This window comes from Populus trichocarpa, chromosome 8 (assembly GCF_000002775.5).
Source record: "Populus trichocarpa isolate Nisqually-1 chromosome 8, P.trichocarpa_v4.1, whole genome shotgun sequence".
NCBI classification, from domain to species: Eukaryota; Viridiplantae; Streptophyta; class Magnoliopsida; order Malpighiales; family Salicaceae; genus Populus; species Populus trichocarpa.
In genome coordinates, this window is record NC_037292.2 from 12275427 (window position 1) to 12298181 (window position 22755).

Genomic DNA, 22755 nt, shown 5'->3' on the forward strand with positions numbered 1-22755 from the left:
ACATTCTCTACCTCTCAAAAAGGTGCGCACGTTCGTTGTATTGTCTGAGTATACTCGATGTTGCTGGAGATTTTCACCTGTCAGACTACGCAGCACTATTATTATGCTGTCTTGTGTTTAAGAAAGACTTGTGCTTAGGTTCAAAGAGAGGAACGGAAGCAACTTCTGGGAAAGTTAAAAAATGCCTCGGGAAGTTTAAAAACAAGAAACACTGATTATATCTTTCACGTTGCTAGAAAGGAAAAAATTGAAGAAACAAAAATGTATCAAGATCCTTATGTTTAAGGGCATTCTTCCTACAGAGTTGTAAGCAAATGTCGAGATTTGTTATGGTTACAGGGAATTCAGGATAGTGAAAAACCCTCCAATCCTCTTAAAAAAGGTGCAGTAGAGATTGAATAGTGTATTCCTCTCTCCCCCCCAACCCCTATCCAACCAAAAAAAACCCTCCTATATATAGTGCAAGAGGCTGTTTGGAAAATTTTTCATTCGCTTCTGGCATGCCTTCCCTGTTTCTGATGTTCTTCAAGAATAAAAACAGACACAACACTGTCCAAACAGGGAAACAAGAGAACCAATGCAGTGATTATTCCACCTTCCAAAATGCCTGCCACAAATCAAGCTTCTTTTTCTTTTTTCTATTGGTGGGAAATTACTGCCTAATTTGAATAAACAGGGGACACTGACCCTCAATCTGCCCAGGCTTTACAAGCTTTTATCCAGGACACTTCTAATTCTGAAACAATAATCACAACCACCCATGTATATTAATGAACCAATAGGAAATCATTGTATATTTTCTTTTTAATGTCTACTTAAGAACAATAAGATGCAAGTAGAAACCGGCATAAAATTCTTAAGCAGCAGCCTCTAGCAATTCCCTCTCTGCACGCTCCTTAATCCTTCTCTCAAGCTCCGGCCTAAAATGCCTTATGAGACCCTGCACAGGCCAAGCCGCAGCATCACCCAAGGCGCAGATAATGTGGCCTTCAATCTGTTTAGTCACCTCCTGGAGCATATCTATCTCTTCCAACTTTGCATTCCCAACCTTCAACCTTTCCACAATCATCCAAAGCCATCTTGTTCCCTCCCTGCATGGGGTGCACTGTCCACAGCTCTCATGCTTGTAGAAGTAAAACAGCCTTGCAATTGCATCCACAACATCAGTAGATATCCATCACAATCACTGCTGCAGTACCCCATCCTGACATGACAGCCCTTAGTGCATCATAGGCCATAAGCACATCATCACATGTGCTTGGGGAGCATTGGGACAGAAGAACTGCCTGGTATTACAGCAAGTAAATTGTCCCATCCACCTCGAACACCTCCACAATGCCTCTCTATTAACTCCTTCAGTGGAATGCTCATCTCCTCTTCAACTGTGCAAGGCTTGTTCACATGACCTGACACACAAAATAACTTGGTCCCAGAGTTGTACATCGGCCCAAACTTGCAAACCACTCTGGACCATGCCTTAAAATGGTGGGAGAGACAGCCACAGTTTCTACATTTGTAACAGTGGGGGGGCAGCCATACAGCCCAGCATTAGCTGGGAAAGGAGGCTTCAATCTTGGTTTCCCTTGTTTTCCTTCAAGGCTTTCCAAAAGCGCTGTCTCTTCACCACAAATGTAAGCACCAGCGCCTAAGTGAATATGGACATCAAAATCATAACCAGATCCACACGCATTCTTGCCCAACAGCCCTGCTTCTTTTCTGGCTCTTTCCAGGTTTATTCATTCATTCACATATCCACCCCTAATGTAGATATATGCAGCAGAAGCTCTCATTCCTACCCCAGCAATCAAGCAGCCCTCTAAGAGCTTGTGTGGATCATGCTGCATGATTTCCCTGTCTTTGCAGGTCCCAGGTTCACTTTCATCGGCATTGACAACAAGATATGAAGGGCGACCGTCTGTTGTTTTTGGCATAAATGACCATTTGTGGCCAGATGGGAAACCAGCACCACCGCGTCCTCAGAGGCCAGACTTCTTAACTTCATTAACAATCCAGTCAGAACCCTTGAGCACGAAGTCTTTAGTTCTATACCAGTCACCCCGTTTCATGGCACCTTTGAGGAAAGGGTCATGCAATCCGTACAAATTGGTAAAAATTCGGTCCTCATCTTTGAGACCTCCAAAATGGGTTTTCTCTGGAGGTGGCGGAGGCTGAGGAGTACCAGCATTTGATGCAGCTTGGGTACTAAATAATCTGAAACCAACTCCCAACCTCTCTCTTTGACGCTGCACCAAAGCTGCTCTTTGCAAGGAAAAAATACCCCTAATGGGCGCCTATGCAAGAAAACCAAAAATCAGCATATGCCGTAACATTATGAATTTCATATGTTAATTCAAATGCCTAATGTAACATCCACATCCACTACATGTTTTCTTAAGAACTCAATTCACAACAAAACAAACATAGAACTTGCATAACCATACTGATAGCACGAATACTAACAAGTACAGCTGAAACCCATCAATAAAATGTGACTCGCCAGTCCACGAATAGAACTCAAATATACCACCAAGCCCGCACCCATGCCCATTCCAGAACAACAACAAAGAAAACTCATTAACAACCAAAAACAACAGTCCACCACAAACACAAGCAAATTCTAACTTACAAAACAGATTACAGATTAGGCTCTGTTTTAACACTAAAACCTAAGCCAAACACATTGATTAAGCTAAACTAATTAAAGCTTCTAAAAATACCTGGATCTAACACAAAGAATTGTTTAATGATCGTTCATATACTGTACTAAAACATGATTATCTACAAGAACTAAAAAAAATCATGAAGATTAAGCGATACCCTAAGACAGTGAAAATGAATTTAAGAAAAGAAAAAAGGCATCCGAGAGGGCAATACCATAGCAAGAAATGCAGCAGGCGAGCTTTGATGGTTCGAGAGAATCAGCTACAACAAATCCAGATGAGAAATGAATTATTAAGAATATATGGAAATCATATTGTCACTGAGTATGCAAGATGGACGGCAATGATTTCTGATCTTAACGGGAATGCCCGTGGTGACTACGGGTAACACGTTGCAGAGACACCCGACTGCTGTTATTGTGATTCTCACGGTGTTTTTTTTAACGTGTAAAAATATATTAAAGTAGTATTTTTTTTGTAATTATTTTATTTTTAATATTAGTAAATTAATATTAAAAGAAAGTTAAAAATTAATTTGAAAAATATTTTGATATTTTTTTATTAAAATTAAACAATTAAACTACCATAAATAAGTATACCAGTATTTAAAATTGTACTCATAATTATTTTTAAAATATTTTTTATTTAAAAATATATTAAAATAATATTTTTTTAAATTAACGTGTTAAAATAATTTAAAATTACGTGTTAAAATTAATTTAAAACAAAAAAATAAATTTTTTTGAATAAAAAAATAAACATAACTAATCCCAAAAATCAGCGGTTCTGATTCACGAATCCTTTTAAGACTGCCTTACGTTCAGAATTCAGCCTAGATCATCAGCTCAAGTTGTTTTTCGGAGCATGAGCCCAAGCCCAGTTACGCTTGAGAAATAATACACTGACCACGCCTTTTCCTTCCACTAGAGCAAACAGGTGCATTTTGGTCCTAAACTTTTATAATTACACAAACGAGTCCTTGAATAAATAAGAAATCTTACCATTTTATTATATTTATCCCTTCCAACATCCATGGAATTACACAGACAAAACTATGTAAGGAATAGGTGCTTTAAGGAAGATAGCTTCAATCGATGCTCGACTTACTTGTCTACGCTAGATCTAACTTGATGTTCTCAAAACAGGTTCGTCATGGAAGTTCTACTAAATAATTCATAAATCATTAGAGTGGGTTTAGAAGTGTAGCAGTGGTAGTGATTTAAAGTATTTTTTGTCTAGAAATATATTAAAATAAATTTTTTTTATTTTTTAAAAATTATTTTTAACATCAACATATTAAAATAATATAAAAAATCATTTTAAATAAAAATAAAATTTTAAAAGACATGATTTACATCACTTTCTCAGACACATCGTAATAATCTAACGAGATGTTAACATGAAACTCCTTCACATAAAAATAAAACTAAAAATAAAAATAAAAAAGTCTTCCACACTATGAAGTATGGACAGATGAAGATTGAATGTTTCTAAACTATGTCGTGTATCATGAACTCATTGCCACGTCACTTCCATACATTCGCAATGTACGGGTCAACCCTGTACAGGCATAAACGTTAAAAGACATCTGTACAAATTGTGGTGGATCTGGCGGTGGAGCTTGGCAATTGGCCGTTTTAAGCTTCCTTGCCTATGTTATCGTGCTACTTTAATCAGGGGATCCAGGGCCGATTAAAATATTTTCCCTAACCTAATTATTTTTCCAAGCATGCTTGGTGATAAGGATTGAAAATAACAACGGATCTCGTCATGCCATACCAACTTGCTTAATAAAACAACTAGGAGGACGTCCATTGATGTCGAAATCAGAAAAATAAAAAATTAAAAAATTAAGGGATATAAATTAATTAGTAAAATTCTAGATTTGCTTTTTAAAAATCATTAGATCGAGTTTCACAAATCTTAAGACCACTAAAAACTTACATGATCATTAACTTGATGGTTTGTGGGATTAGTCGAGATATATATAAATTAACTCGGACATTACTGTTAATAAAAAAATCTAAAACAAGTTTTTTTAAATAAAAATATTTTACCTAAAAAATGGGTTTAAAGAATGTATAAAATTGATAGTTATTTTTCAAAACTAATTCTTCTTAATATAAATTTGCAAAAATAAGAGAAGAATTTCATTTTGGAAAATAAAATTAGACTCGTAATTAGCAAGTCAAAATATAATTAGTCTTAAATCCATTTTTTTTCATATAGTACAATTTTGAATATATTAAGGGTATACATGTTTACATGGTGTTTTTTTTTTTAATTTGATTGTTTTAAATTATTTTTAAATTGTTTTAATGTGATAAGATAAAAAATAAATTTTATAAAATAAAAAAATATTATTTTAATTTATATTTAAATAAAAACACTTTAAAAAACAATATTAATGTTAATTGATAAAGATTTTTTATGAAAATTATTTTAAAAACAATTTTTTTTTATCACAAATGAAAGGAAAATACGTAACGAGTAATTACTGTACATTCCAATAAAAAAGTCTCGCGGGATTCAAGCGAGAAGCGACAAACACCATTTTCAACGTAAAGCATGGCAAGGTACAGCGCATACACTTAGCAGCAGGAGTTCGTCACTCCAAAACTCCCTCGTCCTTTCTGTATCTTTCATCATCTTCACAGCAACGATTCCCACTCCCAGCCGATAAGAAAGAAAGCAAGAAAGAAGGTCTCTTCTCTCTCGATCTATATTAGCTTCCCTGATTTTCACTCTGAAATAATTTTTTTTTGTGAGATTGGATTGGACTGACTTGGAATTTTGATAAAAATATTAAGAGGGAGAAATGAAACTGACACCAAGAGAGGTGGATAAGCTAGGACTCCACAATGCTGGATTTCTCGCACAGAAACGCCTTGCTCGAGGCCGCAAGCTTAATTATACCGAGGCCGTCGCTCTTATTGCCTCTCAGGTAATTTATCTTTCTTCCTTTTCTTTTTGTGTCCAGTTCTAGCACAATAGCACTGATTCTACGTTTTTATGAATGGAGAATAATTTTAACACCCGTCCCCCCCCCCCCCCCTTTATTTAATAAAAAAATAGTGTTATTTATATTTTGAATTCATTTATTTGCTATAATTTATAAGAAAAATAGAGGTGCCTAACGCCTATGGTTTTCTTCTTTATAGATTTTGGAATTTGTTCGCGATGGTGACAAGAGTGTAGCTGAATTGATGGACATTGGGAAACAGATACTTGGAAGGTAGGTATAATAATAATAATGATAATGATAATTATCTTAATTAATATTTGTTCTAGTTAGTTAATCTTTCTTTGATGGAGTTGCAGATGAGATGTCTCGTTAAGACACATGCTCCTCCTGTCTGTAATATTAGTAGACATATAGGATTTCTCCATAGCAGTTAGTTACCTGTGATTCTCACTAATGAGCCGTGGAGTGGAACTTTTTATGAGATCTTGTTTGTTTTCTGAGTTTATTTGTAATTTGGCTTTCTGTTGAGATGCTGTTTTTTTTATTAATTAATATTGAATCTGTGTATTGGAATTTGTTAATTTATAGGGTCTGATTTGTCTATCTTTAATAACAGGAGACAAGTTCTTCCAGCAGTTCCACATCTTCTCGATACTGTACAGGTATTAAGAAGCTTCATTAAGTTATAAACAGCTTTGAAGTCATGCTTTATGAACTTTATCAGTTATCACACTATACATCAATCCAAATTCTCTAATGCGGATAGCTACTTTGTGCCTCAATGAATTATGAAAGAAGATGAGGATTTACTGTTTCTTGTTTGCAAGTATGAGTATGAGTGATGCATCAGCACAAACAAACAGGAAAGGGATAAGAGGATCAAGGGTATAAAAAATACTGTGTACTGTAGTTTGAAAGTGGAAACCTGGCAGATATTCTGCTTATGTATTGATGTCTACTTGATGAAAAGATGATGCCAGAATATATGGTGTCAGATCTTTTATCAAACTTATCAACTTGATTATTCATCATAATCTTCCATAAACTACCTTATTAAGTAAAACTAACTGTAGGTTGAAGGGACATTTCCTGACGGGACCAAGTTAATCACTGTACATAATGCGATTGCTAGTGAAAATGGGAATCTGGAGCTAGCTTTACAGGGTTCTTTTCTTCCAGGTAAGGGCTTACCTTGGGGATGTCCCATTGTTTGAAATACTTTATTAATGAACCTGATCTGAGAATCGGAGCTTCTAGTGAAGCTGCTCTGTTTTACCTTTATACTTAATGAAGGTTCAACTTCAAAATAAGCATTATACAAAACCCAAGATTTTTTCTGAATGAAAGTATTTGTACCCTTAATGTTTCTGTTGTTGCTCGCTGATAAATGTTCACAGTATGTTGTTGTCTTCTCTCTGTTTATTTTTTATTTGTTTTATTTACAATGAATTTTTTCCTTTTTACTTTTTTTTATTTATCTTGTAAGAAACTGGTTATAAAAAATTATTCTTGTTCCATGTTCTAAAGCCACAAGTTTTTTTCTTGAGAAGATCATTGTGCATATTTGAGGAGTGACTTGGGAAATATGAGAAGATAGGTACTATTGCATTATGGTCTCGGGTTGGTTGGTGCATTAGAGAACTTAGAATCAAATTATTTTTAACTTGACAGAAAATTTCACCTGCATATCCCGCTTCTCATCATCCCCGCATTTTACACTCTTCAATCTTCCATGATGTAGTTTGTACTTGAAATGCTCTATTATGATCCTAGCTTTCCGTGCACACTAGTGTAGTATTACGTGAAGGCTAGTTTGTACAAACTTGTATGCAATTTAGTTTCTAATTAACTTGATGGAGGGAAATTATTCTGCAGTTCCTTCTCTCGACAAATTTCCTGCAATAGAAGATAATGAAATTCCTGGTGCAATAATCTTTGGAGACGGGAATGTCATAATTAATTCTGGAAGGAAAGCAGTAACCCTCAAAGTCATTAACACTGGAGACAGGCCAATTCAGGTGCTCTTGCTATGTGCTATTACAGTCGTCTCTTCCCAGGATGCCCAGCCTCTGTGTGACAATAAATTAAGCAACTGCGTTGATGTCTTTTCATTATTATGTTTGTCAATGATACACCATTGTTTCAGGTAGGCAGCCACTATCATTTTATCGAGACAAATCGGAGTTTACTTTTTGATCGAAGAAAAGCACATGGCATGCGCTTGAACATCCCAGCTGGGACAGCCATACGATTTGAGGTTGAAATTTGTAACTCTTACTGAATTTATCACCTTTTCTTGCTTCAGTTATTTAATTTCAGTGAAAGCATTTTTCTATATATCTTCCTGTTACATTTAGTTTTCTTACAGAAATTGTAAAATGTGGCATATTCTTGAATGCTAAGAAATCTTGGGTGCTGGACTGCTGGTAAATTACTCAACTTCAAAGTATTCTCTGCATGGTGATTTGAAATGTTAATGTGTTGAAAATTGTGGGTAGGAGTTAAATGATGCATGATTAGGAGAACCCATCCAGCAATTGAAAGTTCTTGGCATAAAATATGACAAGATAGTAAAGATTTTGATAGCATACTTGTAGATTATTATTCCAAGGAGCAAGTTGATATTAAGAGATATCCCAGGGTATTAGGAGAGAAGTTAAAATAACCTCTCTCTATCTCTTTTTTTGGTTGAAATCTTGTGGTATAAAGTTGTTTCCTAACTTGGTATCATCTACTGTAGTCTTATCTATTTCGAAATCAATCCTGTCGTTGCATTTTCTGTGATGTACTAAAGGTTTTTCTACTTTGCCAGCCAGGGGAAAGTAAAAGTGTAGTGCTTGTAAGCATTGGAGGTAAACAGGTGATCAAAGGTGGAAATGGCATTGTTGATGGGCCTGTTGATCATGAAAACTGGACCAATATCATGGGAAACATAAGGAGGAGAGAATTTGGGAATCGAGAAGAAGAAAATGCTAGGTTTAGAATTTCTTGCCTAGCAATTCAGCTGCTTGTTGCTTCTATTCTGTGTTGTCAAATGGATTTATTGATTACCCTAGTCAGCCACACTGATTAGAGATAGTGAAGATGCCTGACTTTTTTGCAGTGAAGGTGTAATTGGAGAAGGTTCTGCATTCAACAATACAATTTCTCGCGAGGCTTATGCTAACATGTATGGCCCTACTGCTGGTGACAAAATTCGTCTTGGTGATACCAACCTGTATGCTGAAATTGAAAGAGATTTTGCTTTTTATGGTGATGAATGTGTCTTTGGAGGTGGAAAAGTTATAAGGGATGGAATGGGTCAGTCATGCGGACATCAACCAGCTGACTCACTTGATACCGTTATAACAAATGCTGTGGTCATTGATTATAGTGGAATTTACAAGGCAGATATTGGTATTAAGGATTATCTTATTCATGCTATTGGAAAATCAGGAAATCCAGATGTCATGAATGTTCCCTCTGATATGACCATTGGGGTAAGCTCCATCTTGTGATGTCAAAGATAATCAGAATTCCTGATGTCAGCCATGTCAATGACTCATTTGCTCCACCTTTTTCTTATTTGTCTCTTATAATTGGTTTAACACTGGGGTTATTTACAATTAGGTTAACACCGAGGTTATTGCGGGGGAAGGAATGATTGTAACTGCAGGGGGCATAGACTGTCATGTGCACTTCATATGCCCTCAACTTGCATTTGAGTCGATATCAAGTGGTGAGCTATATAACGAGAAATACTTCAGCAGGAAACTGCACGTGTAACACACACAACACATTATATTCTTGTGTAGACGAGATAGGATAGAAAATAATTAATAATCATGTTATTTACTGGATTTCCACTTAAGCATGTGCCTTCCTGTGCATCAGTAAACATTATTGCATTTATATTATGCCTGGCATTTTAGAAAGCTCCTGTGATTGCTCCCAGTCATCCTCGGGTGCCATGATAAAAGTGTTAGGCTACCCAATGCCAGATGCAAGTGCAACTGTGGGAATATGAGCCTTGAGATGGTCTGAGGAGTTGGTTATATCCTTGAACCTAAACATGAAAATTCCCTGTTTACCCCCTGCTATTCCTGTCTTCTCTATTTGGAAAATATAAATTAAGAAAATATGCTATGGTGGACAAGTAGATTCATGGATGTAGGTTCAAATAAAAGCATATTCAGAATCATTTTTGAAAATTATCTTGCACACATTTTCTGTATTCTAGCTTAAAATGAACATCTGGACTGTGGATATCTAGAAATCTTATTTGTCATCTTTTTCTCTGAATAACTTGAGTAAACCTGTATTGCATTAGATGATGAAAACTGAAATGAACATCCTCGGGGTACATATAATAGATATCTCATTCCACAACTTCAAAATATATGTAGGCATTACAACACTTGTGGGAGGTGGAACAGGACCTGCTGATGGGACACGTGCAACGACATGTACTCCTGCTCCTTCACATATGAAATTAATGCTGCAGTCTACTGATGACCTGCCTCTAAACTTTGGCTTCACTGGAAAAGTATGTTCAGATTTTTTATTCTTTTTTACCTCCATATTTTCTTCTCTGTATTGAACACATCTGAAGGATAGGAATCTCATTTTACAACTTCCCTAGTAGTATGAAAAATTGTTGCGATCCCTGAAAAGACTGTTACCTATTTTTCTGCTTCCAGTGATCACATTTATTTAATTTAGGGTAATGCTGCCAAACCTGAGGAGCTACATAAAATCATCAGGGCTGGAGCAATGGGACTGAAGCTTCACGAGGACTGGGGAACTACTCCTGCTGCAATAGACAATTGTTTGACTGTTGCAGATGAATATGACGTTCAGGTCACTTTCTTGAAAGGAAAAATCAGGGAAACTCTCATGTGTTATGTATTTAAACCAGATTTCTTTTTTTATATTGCATTTTGGCAGGCCAATATCCATACTGATACCTTGAATGAATCTGGATTCGTGGAAGATACTATTGCTGCATTTAAAGGAAGAACTATCCATACTTATCATAGGTAGATATTGAATCTCTGATTATTTTTCAATTTACAGGTTCTAGTGTGACTTAAATAACAATTTCTAAAGGAACAAGAAAAGGAAAACAGTTGTATCTATTTTCTGTGATGTCCTTTCCTGTCAACTAATGACGGTAGTTTTCTAACGAGACGTGAACTAAAAAGATCTTGATTAGCGAAGTTCTTGGTGGCTGTCCCGTATTCACTTAAATCCTGTTAATGGTATGACATTAACCATGGTCAGAGATCTCTACCTCTCTGATGATGTACTTAACATCTTTGCTTTTGAATACTTAGCTATTGGCATCACATTAACTGCAGTTGCAGTACTTTTTCCTTTTCATGGTAGCACCTAATATCTCTTTCTTTGCATGTTTTCAATCTCTTACTTTTTTGTCTCTGTTCTTCATGAACCTCAAGTTGTTGTGATCAAATAGCTTTTTCCACTTACTAAAGTATTACTAGCCTATTATAACTGTTTTACCTCTGAGTACAATATTCATGTGAACTTTTACCCTTTTATTAATTATTCCACTTTCTGCTCTTTGATGTTTATTTTGATTATTTTTGGACAGTGAAGGTGCAGGTGGTGGTCATGCTCCAGATATTATCAAAGTATGTGGTGTAAAAAATGTCCTGCCCTCATCAACGAACCCTACACGGCCATATACTTCCAATACTATAGATGAGCATCTAGATATGCTGGTATGATGGGATGCTGAATCTAAGCATGTAGAATCTATACAGGTGTTTCGTTCTCATTTTGTATTGGATGATGCAGATGGTCTGCCATCACCTTGATAAAAACATTCCAGAAGATGTAGCTTTTGCCGAATCAAGAATAAGGGCTGAAACAATTGCTGCAGAAGACATATTACATGATATGGGAGCGATTAGCATTATATCTTCCGATTCACAGGCCATGGGCCGCATTGGAGAGGTTCATCAATTTCTTGTTTTGATTAATGAGCACTTTTTTTTTTCAATCATTCTGCTTCATATCTTTCTTTGACAACCATTATTGTTTCCTTGCCATTGCTAGCTTGACTTGATCATATGGGCTTTGCAAGCTTAAAGGAAACCTACTCTAGCATTTTGACAGATATGGTTTTTTACACAACACAGGCATACCTGGATATTGACTAGGTTTAGTTGTGATAGAATTAAGGATAATGAAAATTTGTAGTCAGAATGATATGTGCATAGAAAGAAGAAAAATAAAAAGAATTGGCATGCATGGCTTCCTGACAAAATTATCTAGCTATAAACTATCGTGCCAGTAAACCCAGCATGTTGAAATAAACTAAAAGGACAAAATACCTTTAAAAGTTGATGGCTACAGTAACATCCTACTGTGGCATGGACCTTATCTGCTATCTTGATTTGCTACAATATTGTTGGGTTAAAATTGGACTCATTACGCAATAAGCTACTGACACGACATCTTATAATGAATCACTAACAAAATATATATTCTTTAGATAATTTACAAGGCTTCCAAAAATGGAACACAAAAGTCCAGTTTTCATGCTAGCTATTTTTGCATCAGATATGCTCATGTGGGAGAATCACAAGTCTTTGTTTTTCTTCTTCTTCTTTGATCTGGCTATGGATGTGCTTGCTATACTAGTGATCAATTTGCAATTCCTCAACTGCACTATCCATTGAATTTTTCAAAGCTGTTGTTTCTTTAACCTCTGACACACTAGCAGGTAGCATATTTCTTGTTTGTATTCCTAAATTATGGCTCTGCATCCTTAATAACTGTGCAAGCTGAGGTTGAAATTTAGTCCCATTCTGTCTTGTCAGGTCATAAGTAGAACATGGCAAACTGCTCACAAGATGAAATCACAAAGGGGATTGATTGGGCCTGGTGGATCAGACAATGACAACTTTCGCATCAGAAGATACATTGCAAAGTACACAATAAACCCTGCAATAGCTAACGGGCTTGCTAAGTTTGTTGGTTCAGTTGAGGTATGCTAGTTTAAACCTCCACAGGCCAAAAGTTATCACGCACAAATTCTTCCAAGGATTGAGAAACAGTTAATTGCAATAGTTCAGTTTGTACATGACAAACATTATCAATTTCTGTCTAATCTGTCAACTGGACATTATGGTGGAATGGAATCAATTAATTTTGGAATCTCCCTTGCCTTCCATTAGTAATATATGTTCCTGCAGGTAGGGAAGTTAGCTGATCTTGTTTTATGGAAGCCGTCTTTCTTTGGGGCAAAACCAGAAATGGTGATTAAAGGTGGTGCTATTGCATGGGCTAACATGGGGGATGCAAATGCAAGCATCCCTACACCTGAACCTGTAAGATTTGATACCATTAGTACAAAAGTAAGATGCATCATATGACTAATTATCACTTTGCTAATGTGACAGCCATGTGAATTTTATACTTATGCTATGAAATTTATGATGAACATTTTGGAATCTCGTTTTTTTGGTTAATCATGCATCTCTTTAGTGACAACTTCAAACTAGCGTTTGCAATTTTAAACAGTTGTAATGAAAAGAAAAACCATTAGGAGGATTATTACACGGAACAGTATTTCACATGTTTATATGGTCTGAAAATCCATGTTGAGTTTTCAAAGATGCATATAGATCAAAGAGCAAAATGTAACATTTTTGTTGCAGGTGATTTCAAGGCCAATGTTTGGAGCATTTGGTAAGGCTGGGAGCACTCACTCCATTGCTTTTGTCAGCAAGGCACGGTTCCCTCTTTTTCTCTCCCATATGCTTGTGTACATGATGTTGCTTTATATATACATATATATATATGAATCTTTTTTCTTTTATTCCTTGTGCACAGGAAGCTGCAGACAATGGGATCAAGGCAGAGTACGAACTCGACAAGAGAGTGGAAGCTGTGGGTGGTGTTAGGAAACTCACCAAACTCGACATGAAACTCAATGATGCCCTTCCAGATATTACAGTGGATCCAGAAACATACACTGTAACTGCAGATGGCGAGGTTCTTACATGCCCCGCTGCCACCACAGTTCCCCTTTCACGTAATTATTTTCTATTTTAGCCATCTTTACAAATTTAAAACACCGTGATCAAATTGGCAGAAATGTTGATCCTGACGTTTATCTTATATGGGTATAGGATGATCACTTGTTTTTCTTATTGCAAATTTGGGCCAACTGTTTTCTGCCTTTTGCGCTTATAGCGAAACCTAATTCTGTTCCTGTTGGGCTCACTTTTGACATAGAGGATTCTGGGCAGATGTCCCAGATATTTTTTATGGAGAAAATAAAAGAAAGGTAGCCCTGATGATATGCTGCAGGCTCGATCCTTCTAAGATTGGAATTACCTTGTACTTTTTTTAACCCCATAGAAATCTATTTTTTTTTTAAGAAATTAATTCGTTCTTTTTTTAAGTATTTTAGCCATCACAATTAATCAATGCATTTTTTATTTTTAATTCTATGACCATGTGTAGGATAAAATGATAATTTAGGTATGGTGAAATATTTAAAACTATGTTTTACAACGAACAATAAATCCACACATTTTTTTATGGTTTTATCCTTTTGGATGAATTTTGTATATCGAAATTAAGTTTATCTCGTATTTAATTAAAAAATAATTATTCTCATTGAGACTATTGATTTCCATGTGCTTTTTTTTTTAAGGGTCATTGAAAAAAAAAACAAATAATAATATTTTAGATTGATCCAGGTTAATTGAGATTAATATATTTAATTCTAACTTAATAATAACTAATTAATTTTTAATTAGAGAGTTAGAATTAACTGCTTAAAACAGTATCTCAATACATAATTTTTATATATATAGAATATATCGGGCGAGCTTACATGCACCACCGAACCAGATTTTTATTTCTATACCTTGAATAAGGTTTTTAAAACAAGATTTACACTATACAATACGTGAATATCAATATTAGTAGGCAAAAAAAAAATCATTCCAAAGATTATATAAAAAAATATACCTCTTAACCCCTATTTACTTTACTAACTCAGCAACCATTTTCTAATTTTACTATTAATATATTTATACATTAAGATTCTAAGAAAATGGTATAATATGAAGCGATTACAAACTCTATTCATCCACTATGATCAAGTCTAGTCTAGACTATCAAGCAAATAGGTTAAAATAAATAAATTTTATTTTGTCGAAACCAGGACAAAGATGGATCATGGTTGTCGAACTCGTGGTAGAACCCACCCTTATCTTTTATTAAGCGTGCATTATAGTCATGAAGTCGGAAGCTTTCTTCCAGGAGAATTGGCTTCGAGGGGGCAAAAATTTCAAAGGAAAAAGGAGTAAGATCAAACGAGAGAAGATAAGTGTCACGGGAAGAATATAAAATTGTCTTTGTTGCGTTCATTATAGAATTTTTGTTTTTATTTTTGGATCAAACGGCTATAGACGTCCAGACAGCTTCTGTACTGTTTATTATAATTTACAAAGGATTTCTTCATCTTCCATTTTTTTCTCGAAACCTCCTCTTTTTATTGGTGTGATATTTGCTCTGCTTTGGAACCCCCACAGTTCATTGAAACGTAGCTCTTGTGCAGCCCCAGCTACCTCATTGGCACGTGTTTCCACGCTCCATTAACTGAGATTGTGCAGCTGAACTTGTCAAACATCATTAAAGTAAGCATGGTAAGAACTACAGAAAACACAGAAAGAGATCACAATCACCATTATCGACTGTCTCTCTCACTCAGAGACTTAAAACTCAGTCCACGCAGTTTTCACAAGCTGCAAACTCTTCTCTCACTGTCTTGGGCAGGGAAACTCCATTGATTCTGCCAGCAGCCTCATTTTTACCTTGACAAGTTGTCAACTTTCTTTTCATCACCATGTATGCAATGAAACGAGTATATTCTCCTTTCAAGTCAGAGCTCACTTTCCGACTATCTCCGGCGACATCCAGAGCCTGGAAAGATGGTTTTTTCTGGAAAACCCGAGTTCCATCTGGATCAAAGGTTAGTTGTACGCCCGGGTCAATCCGAGCAGTGATAAGCAGTGATGACAAGGCTTTGGAGCCTTCTAGTAAGGAAGCTAGTAATAAAGAAGTCGATGAGATAGTGTTCTCGAGTTCTAGTGATAAATTAGGAAAAGGAGGGATAGATGTGAGGGCAGTGATCACTATAAGGAAGAAGATTAAAGAGAAGATCAATGAAAAGATTGAAGATCAATGGGAATACTTTGTTAATGGGATTGGTAAAGGGATCCTGATTCAACTTGTCAGTGAGGAGATTGACCCTGGTAATCAGTAGAGCATATTCCATTGCTTAGAAGAATTTTTCAATGATTTTTTTTTTAACATTATTTGCATGCTAAAACCTGCATCAGTAACCAAATAAGTTTCTCTGCTCTGTTGTTCTTGTAGAAACCAATTCAGGGAAGAGTGTACAGGCTTCTGTGAGGGGCTGGATACCAAAGCCATCAAATAATGAGCATATTATTGAATACGCAGCTGATTTCACTGTTCCCTTCGATTTCGGGAATCCTGGGGCAGTGCTTGTTACCAATCTTCATGGCAAGGAGTTCTACTTGATGGAGATTGTAGTTCATGGTTTTGATGCAGGCCCCATTTTCTTCCCTGCAAATACGTGGATTCATTCGAGCAAAGATAATCCTGATAGCAGAATTATCTTCAGAAATCGAGTGAGCGTTGTTTACTAGGGATTTCTTTGTTTTGTTTTCTTTACCAAGCTTTTGTGTTTCATTTTGCTTATGCGATGGGCACATGTTGTACACAGGCATATCTACCATCTCGAACACCACCTGGTATTAAAGATCTAAGGCGCGAAGACTTGCTCAGTCTCCGTGGTAATGGAAAAGGCGAGAGAAAGCCTCATGATAGAATTTATGATTATGCTCTTTATAACGATTTAGGTAATCCTGACAAGGATGACGAACTTGCTAGACCGGTCCTGGGCGGTGAAAAGTGGCCTTATCCTAGGCGCTGTAGAACTGGTAGACCTCCAACCAAGAAAGGTATCGTGTTCTCCTGAGAATTTATTTGAACTACTTCCTGACATTCTTTCAATACTATTCTGATTAGTTATGCATTGCCTTGAGTGATTTCATTTAGATCCAAAATGTGAAACTAGAATCGAAAAGCCACATCCAGTATATGTACCTAGGGATGAAACTTTCGAGGAGATCAAGCGGAACACTTTCTCTACTGGAAGGTTGAAAGCTCTGCTTCACAATCTTATTCCAGCTATTGCTGCTACACTGTCAAGTTCAGACATTCCCTTCACGTGCTTCTCTGATATTGATAAGCTATATAATGATGGTTTTATTTTGAAAACTGAGGAGCTAAGTGAAATAGTCCAGAATCCCTTTTTGGGAAATTTTATGAAGCGGGTTCTTAGTGTGAGTGAAAGGTTGCTGATATATGATATTCCAGCTGTTATAAAGCGTAAGTACTCTTTCCCTTCCTCCATCTTTCCTGCATGGCTTTTCTATACTATCTTTCTCTTTTTCACCTTGTCTCTGTTATATCTGCCTAGGGGATAGATTTGCATGGTTGCGTGATAGTGAGTTTGCTCGCCAGACTTTGGCTGGGGTGAATCCAGTGAACATTGAGATTTTAAAGGTAGTATTTCGAATCTTACTCAACTTGTCGCTATTTACAGGTTGTAGCTTTTTTACCACACCCCTTAGTCTGTAAGCTACTTCAATTTTACAGGAATTTCCGATTCTCAGCAAACTAGATCCTGCTGTGTATGGCCCTCCAGAATCAGCAATCACTGAGGAATTAATTGAGCATGAACTTCATGGAATGAGTGTAGAGAAGGTATCTGCATCATGCATAATCTGTTGCTTTCATGCTACATTTACAGAAGCCTGCTTCCGTTGTTCTAAATCTGGAAAAAACAAATATACATTTGGTGATTCGTGCCTTCGATTTTCATATTGTTTTTCTGGTTGAAATGCTGATCCTGTTTCGCATCCTATATTGTCACACACCTTTTTGTATATGGGCTACATTGCTGGAAATTTAATATTGGTGATTGGGCAAATCATACGCCCTTTATCAATCGCCTTACATTCCCAGTATCTTGTTTGGCTTATGTGGAAAGACATTCTCAAGGTTGTAGTTTGCCTAGATTTTCATACTGATTGGACTTAACAAGAAAAGCAATCTTTGACTTTTAATCAAAGTAGTCTGTAACATTAGCTGGTTCTATTACCTCTTAATTTTTCATGGCTAGATGAATTACAAAGCAAAAAATCCACAACATGAAAAAAATAAATGAAATCAGTTTGTGCTGAAGAACTGGATTCCTCTTACGCTGGTTTCTGATACTTGATGACACAGGCAATTGAAGAGAAAAGGTTATTTATCCTCGATTACCATGATATGCTTTTGCCATTTATCGAGAAGATGAACTCCTTGCCAGGAAGAAAAGCTTATGCATCAAGGACTGTTTTCTTCTATGATCAGGCTGGTATTCTAAGGCCAATAGTTATTGAGCTTTCACTTCCCCCATCACCCTCTTCACCTTGCAACAAACATGTTTACATTCATGGGCCTGATGCCACGACACATTGGATCTGGAAACTAGCCAAAGCTCATGTCTGCTCAAATGATGCTGGTGTTCATCAACTAGTAAATCACTGGTAAAAGAAAAGATTGTACTCAATGAAATTTAAAAAAGCAAGGCATGCACGTTTCTAACCTGTGGGTGTTTTTGAATTCTCAGGTTGAGGACTCATGCCTGCATGGAGACTTATCTAATTGCAACTCACAGGCAGCTTAGTGCAATGCACCCCATTTACAAGTTGCTCCATCCCCATACACGTTATACACTAGAAATTAATGCACTTGCACGGCAGAGCTTAATAAATGGAGGAGGAATAATTGAGGCCTGTTTCAGTCCTGGAAAGTATGCCATGGAGGTTAGCTCTGCAGCCTACAAGAATATGTGGCGGTTTGACATGGAGGCATTGCCAGCAGATCTTGTTCGCAGGTAGAACTGGAGTGCATTTTAATCTCTTACTCTTTGTTTATTTTTCAAGCTTTTAGATACTTCCTGGTGATCTGACCTGTCTGAAGCAGCGGCTATTGCAGGACTGGACTGTTAGTTGGGTCCATTCCTGACCTCCCACTTTTTTCATGCTTTTAATGCTTAACTGTTTCTAAACATCACTTGCTGTATTCTTGTTGCCAGCCTTCTTGTAGAACAAATGAAAAAAAAAAAAAATCATAATTGTGATGAAATTTTCAGGGGAATGGCAGTGGAGGATCCTTCGATGCCTTGTGGAGTGAGGCTTGTGATAGAAGACTACCCTTATGCTTCAGACGGACTCCTCATTTGGTCAGCCATAAAAGAATATGTAGAATCTTATGTTGATCACTTCTACTCTGAGCCTAACTCTGTCACATCTGATATTGAGCTCCAAGCCTGGTGGAATGAGATAAAAAACAAGGGTCATTTTGACAAGAGGAGCGAACCATGGTGGCCTAAACTCGATACCAAAGAAGATGTATCTGGCATACTTACTACAATGATCTGGATTGCATCAGGGCAGCATGCTGCTATAAACTTTGGGCAGTACCCCTTTGGAGGGTATGTGCCTAGTCGTCCTACCCTCATGAGAAAACTCATCCCGCTAGAAAATGAACATGATCATGAAAAGTTCATCCGAAACCCTCAGCATACTTTCCTGTCATCTTTGCCAACTCAACTTCAAGCCACCAAAATAATGGCTGCTCAGGACACTCTGTCGACTCACTCCCCAGATGAAGAGTACTTGGGTCAGGTAAGCCACCTGCACAGCCATTGGATCAATGATCACGAAATAGTAGAATTGTTCAATAGATTTTCTGCTCGATTAGAGGAGATTGAAGGAATAATAAACTTGAGAAATAAGGATGCCCGCCTTAAAAACAGAAGCGGTGCAGGTGTTCCACCATATGAACTGCTCGTTCCCACTTCAGGCCCTGGAGTAACAGGTCGAGGAATCCCCAATAGCATTTCTATCTAAAAGGTTAGCCTGGTTTAAAATCATTGTAAGTGTCAGATATTGCTGCCTTTGCCTAGCATATACCACTTTCTTTCTCAAAGAGCTTGTTCACCTAGCATCTGCAATAAAATGTGAAGCATAGAAGCAATTTCTATGGTATTCATATTTAGACTAAGCACCTAGAGCTTTATGAATACAGTATATGACGTAGAAAAAACAAATCAGAAAGATCTAAAGTTTGAATACCAGTGTGTTTGTGTGGTGTAAATTATTTTTGATGTGCTTTGATCGATTAAAAATGGAAGTTCTTTGCATACTCGGGCCTTGGTAATGGTAGGAATACACAATTATCTGTACTAAAGGATTTCATCAGGGTTCTTTGCAGAGGCGGAGCAAGAAGAAAAAAGTAAGGGGGGCAAATTAAAAGAAATATTTTAAAAAAAATTAAAATTTTAAATATTTTACAAAGGGAGAGGCTGGGAAAAATTTCCTCGCAGGGCCCCTGCCAACCTCCCCTGCCTCCGCCACTGGTTCTTTGTATGTAGATTTAGAGGCAATTGGAGTGTTCTAGATTTTGTGCTGCTAGCACAATGATGCTTGATTTACGCCCGTTGTTTTATCATGTGTACTTCAAAAGTTTAGAGCAGTGGCAAAATCTGAACTTGTAGAATCTAGGACCAGGTCTTTTTTTCAAGATTGCCAAGAAAAGGGTATCCTTTCCCCTTCATGCAGTCGAGAGAAGCCTTCTCCTTGTCTTTGATAGCATTGCTATCTCTAATCTCGAAATCTTCAAGCAACTAGTTTAGGGTTAGGCGCTAGGCAGTGTGCATTGTTTTCTCGGCTCCATAACAGGAAGATGGGAAGTTAGCCTTTCTTCTTTCTTTGCCAAAGCAGATCCCACCGCTATCATGCATGATTCTCCCAAAAGATTGCAGAGCTTCTTTGATCAATCTGTCTGGGGGTTTTAGTCTGTCAATCTGTAACCCAGTATTCACAGTACATAGCCACCCCTCTGGTCGCCTATTTTGTTCTCTTGGTCAAGATACTGGACCATCTTGATTCAAACGCATGCCTGAGTTGTCTTAGAGATCTTGGCATATTGAAATGCGAGTGGCCCAGAGTACTGAACCACATACGAATCTTCTAAAAAAAATTCAAATTTATAATCTTCCAGTTGCATTCCTGGGTAATGATTCAATGATCACTCGTTGTAATCTCCTGTATGGTGCCACTTACAGCATAATTATTTGAACGATCAGAAAGATAATTATGAAACATGGTTTTAATTTATCTGGTATCATCATCGTGGATTAGAAGTTAGAGAGAACCTGTCTGGCAATAAAATCCTTGATTTTTTATTCTTCTTTAATGCTTCCTTTCTGTCTTGCCGCGAAGGCCACGGACACTTGACCTGCTTCCTCATCAGGATATTGCTTACGGAATTGCAGCAGTTGCTTCGTCATCACCAACGTAACCTGTGCTAAAATGACACCAATTAATGCCAACAAGGTGAAACAACATCATCAGACTAGGCCTGATCTCTCATAATTTCATCCACCGCCATGACAGGCTAACTTAACACAGCTTTGTATATCTAATACACTAAAACAAATCCCATGGGGAATACGAATGATTAGTTGATTACCTTTCGTCATTGTCTCTCCTCTAACCCAAAGCTCCCCGGGCCTGCAAGGAGTCTGGATCAACAATCTTTGCTTGGCAATTGATATAATCTTTCCTGTTTCTCCAACAACTTCACTTTCTAAGACCTACTGTTCCAAACACTCAGGCCGTTGTTTTTGTCAGCCCATATCCCTTCATGCCATTTTAGATTATACTATATTATTTTCTCTCACTACACTCCAGATAGGATAAAAAAATAAAAATTAAATTGAAAAAATAATCAATTTTAAGAAAAGAACTCCAAAAAAATAACCCAGTAAACCTGGTTTACCTACCAAAATCGTGACCCGGATCATGAGACCATAATAACCTAATAGAAAAAAAATTGAAACAAATTATAAAACTTAATTATCAATAAACTCGGTATAAAAAGATGAAATTAAAAAAAAATAACATGATAAAAAATAACTTGAGTCAACCCGAGTTAACTTGTCAAACTTACGACTTTAGTTGTGAGATGGAGATAACGTCATAGAAATCAAACTGAAACAAATAACAACGCTTAATTCTCAATTATTCCAATGTTAGATGATGAAATTGAGGGAGAAAAAGTCAATTAGAGGAAAAAAAACTCGAGTCAATCAAATTAACTCGTCTAACCTGCAGTTTAGGTCATGAAATTAGAATAGCCTCGTAAAAAGTAATTTGAAAAATATTTTGAAGCTCAATAACTAATAAACCTAATATTGAAGTATGGAATTAATATTGAAGAATTGATTAAAAAGAGGACACAAATATTAACTTGAATCAACTCGAGTCATGAGATATAGATAACCTCATAAAAAACAAACCGAAACAAATCACAAAACCTAATTCCCAAATAACCCAATATTTAATGATGAAATTGATAAAAAAAATCAATTAGAAAAATAAAAAAAAACTTGAGTCAACCGAGTTAATCCGTTAAACCCGTTGTTTGGGTCATGAAACTAGGATAGTCTAATTAAAAGTAAATTAAAAAAAAATTAAGCTCGATCTCTAATTAACCTTATACTAAAAGATGAAATTGCAATTGAATACATATATATTGGAGAAAAAAAATATTATTCAATTAAATAGTATTTTGTGAGGAATAGTAGGATAAAATCTCCTTTTAGTTATAGCTTATAAGACCCAGCTCAAGGACCAACATAGCCTAAGGTTGAGGTTGTGAGTTAAGTTGGATTAGTTTGGATCAATTTATTTTTTAATATATAAAAAATCCTAAAATAGTATTAAAAAAAAAACAACATGGTTTTTCCATTCACTTGTACGTAAAGAAAGTTTCAGGTTGCCTGATTTACATGTCGGGTCAAACCATGTCTTATGACTATGTTTTTAAGTCATTAATTTTTGTGATTTAACGAGTTCATCTATGCTCCTTGTAACTATAATTGGATAATTATACTGATAGCACATTAATTTTATAAATTATCTCAATAAAATACATGGATTTTCATTTATATTTTTG

At 36.4% G+C, this 22755-nt stretch overlaps 2 protein-coding genes and 1 pseudogene across 2 annotated transcripts; 2 read left to right on the forward strand and 1 right to left on the reverse strand.

The window, feature by feature from the left end:
• Window positions 1–566: 566 nt before the first annotated feature.
• Window positions 567–2866, reverse strand: LOC112328357 (NADH dehydrogenase [ubiquinone] flavoprotein 1, mitochondrial-like; annotated as a pseudogene).
• Window positions 2867–5195: 2329 nt separating this feature from the next.
• On the forward strand, window positions 5196–13962 carry LOC7480924 (urease). The gene is made up of 19 exons (XM_024607692.2): window positions 5196–5363; window positions 5471–5604; window positions 5822–5895; window positions 6242–6287; window positions 6699–6804; window positions 7501–7643; window positions 7772–7882; window positions 8438–8601; window positions 8729–9104; window positions 9235–9343; window positions 10011–10150; window positions 10327–10464; window positions 10552–10643; window positions 11219–11348; window positions 11425–11583; window positions 12453–12620; window positions 12828–12962; window positions 13293–13364; window positions 13468–13962. Exons 2-19 carry the CDS (start codon window positions 5479–5481, stop codon window positions 13687–13689), a joined length of 2511 nt encoding a protein of 836 aa, XP_024463460.1. The 5' UTR covers window positions 5196–5363; window positions 5471–5478; the 3' UTR covers window positions 13690–13962.
• A 1007-nt stretch (window positions 13963–14969) lies between these two features.
• Window positions 14970–19936, forward strand: LOC7494782 (lipoxygenase 6, chloroplastic). Its single transcript, XM_024607194.2, has 9 exons — window positions 14970–15905; window positions 16030–16307; window positions 16403–16640; window positions 16738–17070; window positions 17162–17247; window positions 17341–17448; window positions 17974–18275; window positions 18359–18625; window positions 18884–19936. The coding sequence occupies exons 1-9, from the start codon at window positions 15497–15499 to the stop codon at window positions 19641–19643; spliced, it is 2781 nt and encodes a 926-aa protein (XP_024462962.2). The 5' UTR covers window positions 14970–15496; the 3' UTR covers window positions 19644–19936.
• Window positions 19937–22755: the final 2819 nt, after the last annotated feature.

Bases quoted from the DNA above. Each gene is read 5' to 3' on its own strand.
- LOC7494782 (XM_024607194.2), top strand. From the start codon at position 15,497: ATGTATGCAATGAAACGAGTATATTCTCCTTTCAAGTCAGAGCTCACT. The intron at 15,906-16,029 runs GTAATCAGTAGA...TTGTTCTTGTAG, and splicing joins CAGTGAGGAGATTGACCCTG to AAACCAATTCAGGGAAGAGT. The intron at 17,248-17,340 runs GTAGTATTTCGA...TCAATTTTACAG, and splicing joins TGAACATTGAGATTTTAAAG to GAATTTCCGATTCTCAGCAA.
- LOC7480924 (XM_024607692.2), top strand. From the start codon at position 5,479: ATGAAACTGACACCAAGAGAGGTGGATAAGCTAGGACTCCACAATGCT. The intron at 6,288-6,698 runs GTATTAAGAAGC...AACTAACTGTAG, and splicing joins ATCTTCTCGATACTGTACAG to GTTGAAGGGACATTTCCTGA. The intron at 9,344-10,010 runs GTGAGCTATATA...AAATATATGTAG, and splicing joins ATTTGAGTCGATATCAAGTG to GCATTACAACACTTGTGGGA.